Source organism: Montipora capricornis, chromosome 12 (assembly GCF_036669925.1).
Source record: "Montipora capricornis isolate CH-2021 chromosome 12, ASM3666992v2, whole genome shotgun sequence".
Classification (NCBI taxonomy): Eukaryota; Metazoa; Cnidaria; class Anthozoa; order Scleractinia; family Acroporidae; genus Montipora; species Montipora capricornis.
The window spans coordinates 31,627,438-31,632,437 of NC_090894.1; the positions used below are offsets into that span (position 1 = coordinate 31,627,438).

The 5,000-nt window shown below is 38.7% G+C and overlaps 1 protein-coding gene across 1 annotated transcript in view; it reads left to right on the forward strand.

The window, feature by feature from the left end:
• Positions 1-5,000, forward strand: part of LOC138026960 (MAM and LDL-receptor class A domain-containing protein 1-like) — a 226,196-nt gene that overhangs the window by 186,608 nt on the left and 34,588 nt on the right. Inside the window, exon 40 of the mRNA XM_068874440.1 lies at positions 4,359-4,534. Coding sequence (XP_068730541.1) covers positions 4,359-4,534 — 176 coding nt within the window. The remainder of the gene's footprint in view (positions 1-4,358; positions 4,535-5,000) is intronic.

Consider the following 5,000-nt stretch of genomic DNA (forward strand, 5'->3'; position numbering starts at 1 on the left):
ATTTTTCACGTGTTCAATTTATTCTCCTATGTGTTGCGTAGATGACAGAGCGCGACTGAAGCTGTCGATTATAGGTTCAGCTGGGAAGAACATACAGTAATTTGAAAAATTCACATTTTTTATCGAAGTTAAGTTCTTATGAGACGCCCCACTAGCATTGAATAGGGAAACAAGCACGTTTTGAAGATTCTGCCGATATCCAGATGGATATTGCGCTTCAAGGTCGACAAGTGATGATATGGTTGGTTTGGGTTAGCGGGTTTTTTTCTGCTGTGTTAATTGTCGCAGTTTGAACGTACCGTGGGCTTCAGAATCATGTAATTTCATGACGGGCAGCACATGTAATGTGCTGCCCGATTTTTTCCACAAGAATTGTCCAAAAGGTAGATAACATTATCCACCGAATCCTAGTAAATCCCTAACTAGCGGATAAACACTATCAAAACCAATTTAGTTATGCAGTGGATAGAGTTGTTGTAGTTCTTGAGCATTGTAGATAATTCCGGTTTCTGGTTTCCGGATTCCGTATTTAAGATTCCGGACTCCGGCTCTATTTGCTGCCCGATTCAGTTCCGGCTTAATGTGCTGCCCGATTTTTTTCACAAGAATTGCTCCGAATCAATAGTATCCTCTCAGAAGAAAGGACATGATTCTGAGAGCTTATTTTACGGCAAAAGTAGGTTCTGGAGGTAATTTTGAGAATGGAAAACAAGTTTACAGCCGAAGGTAAAGACAAGTCACGTGGAATAATAAGGATGTTTACGCAACAGAGAGAGGCGCCCCCCTTTATTTCACTTGAATATATCGTTTACGATTGCCATCTTTTGCCATAAAAACAATCCATATTTCTTCGCTAGGCTCTAAAGAAGCTCTGTGTGTAATTTTTCCGTGATTTCAATTAAAATTCCCTTTAGTTTTCTTCGTCCAGTCTGGAGGCCAAAACTGTCTCGCATGAAGTACAATCTTTGGCATATCCGAGAATGACGTCATTTCAACCAATCCGGATAAAAACTGGCTTGGTTGACTTTGTTTGATTAGATTTGTTAGATTGCCACAAACAGTGTGGAAATCGAGAGAACTGAAGAAAATATTTTGTATCAGAGTGGCAGTGTGATATGTTATTACTCGGGCCCCTAAGGGCACAGAGTTATAAAACACGTCAAATTTCAGTTTTTTTTTCTGTTGCAGCAAAATGCAGAATAGCAAAAAAAAGGCGGTGTTTGATTGGGCAATGCACAATAGAAAACACGTGGCGGTGTTTTGATCGGGCAATGCACAATAGAAGGCACGTGGCGCTGTTTACACTGGTTATTAAAAGCAAACCACGTAATCCAAAATCATGGAGAGCAATCGACGTTGCGTTGGCGTAATCAGGTTCTTCTTAGGGTGCCCAAAACACATACAAAGAAAGGCATACGCTTTTCGCGGTAGACCCACACTAAAATATGTCGAGCGTCAGCTTCGTAACGGGTCATTCTGCTAACTGAATGCAACGGGAATGTAGACAGATGTAACTGAAATGGACACCGCTATTGAAAGCCATGCAAGTCAAAATAGTAATTCTTTAATTAGTAGCGGGTACTTTATTGACAACTACTCTGAAGATGACAGCGACAAATAAAATAAATCCACAAACAATTGCAACGTAGACGCCATATTGGAATGTTCTGAAGACAAGTAAAAACAAGTAAAAACATGGCACAGCGAACAAATGGCCTCACGCTTGTACCATTTTCACCGCAAACAAACATCCTCCCGCTCAGTAAACCATTGACCACGAAGATAAGATTTTTATCTATTGCGTTTTTTTGGTTTTTTATTGTTAAACAGTTTGTTTTTTTTGTAATGGTCTAGCTTATATCCTTTGTTCAACTGCATGCCATCTAGTGTATATAGTTCTGTTATAGTTTTACATGATTTGATATCATCATTGGAGACTGTGATCAGCTCTTTAGAAAATAATTGTGATGTAGTTTGAAAGGCTGTACAGTTATTTGATTCTCAATGACAATAAGAACTTGATTCCAAGGGAGAAATACAGGTCGCGATAAGCAAAGGTTTGTTTACTTTAGTTGTGATTTGCGTGTGCATCGACATAGACGTCACCGAGAACCGAGCAGAATTACAGAGAAAAGGCTGACGCGTCTATTTTAGAAAAGCAGAAAATGGTGGAAACTTGCTGGAACATATTTGGTTAACAATGTACCGACGTCATCCACATTTCATCGTATTACTAGGAGATCATTTGCTCGTAAACACAAGTTTTGGAGCTACCTCAAGTATGCGTTTACATCTAAGCACGTAACACTTTTCCAAGAGCATGGATGAACAGGTAAATGCAAAATGAAAGTTAAATTTAATACAGAAAGCAGGAATACCCGGTACGATTTATAAAAGATGTAGTTTAGTTTTCTCAGAAACGAGACGTATTTATTTTGAATTCAGGTTGAACTATTTACACAGTGAGTTAGAGTGGCCAATCAAAACAGAGTTTGTAATTGGAAATCTAAACATATACGAGATACAAACACAAACTTGTGAGCACGTGAACATGAAGTATTACAAATCATAATGCTGACAAACACAAACTCCTGACAAAAGCGAAGAAAATGGAACATACATAGGACGTTTTGAATATCTAATTGGGTTAACGAGGAACCAGTGATGGTAGAGCTAGTAATTGCCATATTTCATATGTATGATGGTAGGCTAGTAATTGCCATAGTTCATATGTAACACCTGTGATAGAAGATTCACGGAAAACGGAATTTGCAATGTTATGAAGGGGTAAGTATTTGAAGGTAAAATAGGTATTTGTAGAGTTTATGCTCTGATGTATTGTGCACATAAAGTATCTGTTCTCTTTAATGGCCTCTCACCGCCTCTCACCGTTCAGAGAGTTTACGTTCACGTTTCTATCTTTCTTTCTCGAGAGTTCAATAGACGAAGCGAAATAAATATGACAGACCAAGTGACCCACACTACAGTATTTTACCTTTTCTCCTGCCCTCCTCATTCAGGAAACGAAACACAATTTTTTTTTTGAAATAGTTTCTTTTTGAAATAGTTTCTTGTTAAAAGTCTGGTCCACCGCATGGCATATTGCTCGACTGTCCATCTACGTGCCTAAACGATGACCAATCACAAATGATAATAATAATGATCATCATCATAATTATAATAATACATGTTGTTTGGCAAAATGTTGCGTGGAAAGTACCATAAGACGTGGTAAAACGAGCAACAATTGAAAAATTTGTGCAAAAAAGTAGAACAGGACTCTACTTTTGCACAAGTTCTTTCCAACTCGCAACAATCCTTTTTGTTGCGTGACAAGTTGGGGATGGGAGTGGTGGGACGTGCAACATCGCTCTACAACTTCCACGGCATCAATTTTGCGTGACAAGTTTGGCAAAAATGTTGCTCCTATTTCCGCGCCTTTAGCCGCATAATTACAAGAATTGTTTTTCACAAGTTTTTTTTCTCTCTCAGCACTAGTGTTTCACTCTCCCTTGCCTTTCTGGTTTCACTTGAAACCAGCTTATCTGATGTCACCCTGCATCCGGTGAATTCACGTTATTTTTTTATGTGACAATCTCTTCCAAATCAAGCTACCTCTATAGCGAGGTCACCCATTGAATTTATTTATAAACACTAAGCGATGTTCACCTATACATTATTTGTTGTTATGAATGAGCCATCCACACCTCAATTGGCTGCGGAAACATTTACTTATTTTGTTCCGTACTTGGCAAATTTGAATGTAAAAACAAAGTATCCTTTTAGTCGTTTTGTTTTATAAACATCCGGTCTGGCAAATTTGGAGAGAAACGGAACTAACGCAATTCTGCCATGAATTTTTCGGAGACGAATCCATCCCCATTTCAGAGGTCGGTCGGGAAAAGAGTTTAATTATTCTTACAAGCAAATTTTAGTAGTTACTGATTCCAATACACTGCACAAGACAGTGTGAACCAACTTTAACGGAGTTAATGTTATGGGATCCCCAGATAACTGTCCAAGTAGTGTTGTTTGCGAGTGACGTTTCGCCAACCCAAATGGAGTCATCTCCAGAGTCATGTGACTCGACTCAACTCTGGAGATGTTCTACCATTTTAAATTAATTCTCCGCAACGGTCACGCTATTGACATTTCTTCAGTTTTTCAGTTTTATTACTCCTACAGTTAATCTAATGATGCTGTACACCAGTGTTGCCATGTAAGATACCAGTTCCATTTCCATATCTTTCCTCAATTTAATGCAGAACACGTGCTATTTGTTTATCTCCCTCCCCTTTCTCTTGTATTGGCCACGGATTCGATTGTTATGATTTTTTTCTTGTTTCTGTTTATTTTAGCTATGACTACTTGAGGATAACTAATGATTCAAATGATATCATTGGTGTATTTTGCGGTCAGCAAATTGGGAATTTGGTTCGTGTCACTGGAAATTTCGCTGAAATAACGTTTCATTCAGATAGAATTTTCCAAAGAACAGGCTATGAGCTATTTTTTTCCTACTCGGGGTATCCTGGTAAGTGAAGTGTTCTTCTATCTAATATTAGTAAAATCCAACTAGTGGTCTATTATCAATGCTGCGTTCTGATTGGTTGAGCTACTAGTAGGCTATTTGTTATAGCCCACTAGTAGCGAAAAGCGCCGGCTTTGAAAACCAAAACAACAATTAAAGTCTAGCTTTAACTAGCGAAAGATGTTTTGTTTCGACATTTTTTTGACCAACTAGGCCCTCGAGGCCTCTGAGTCAATAGCCCATTCGGCCTTCGGCCTCATGGGCTATTGACTCAGAGCCCATTCGGGCTCGAGGAATAATTGTTAATTATCGCATCTATAAGCGATTCCGTCAAAGCCTGAGGCTCCCGTGATTCAGGTGTATAATGGTGATTTTAAGCCCAAATTTCCTGTAAATTTTACTCGTAAAACATAATTCTGGAGAACAGACAGATAAAGCTACTTTTACGGAAAATCCCACAAACATAACG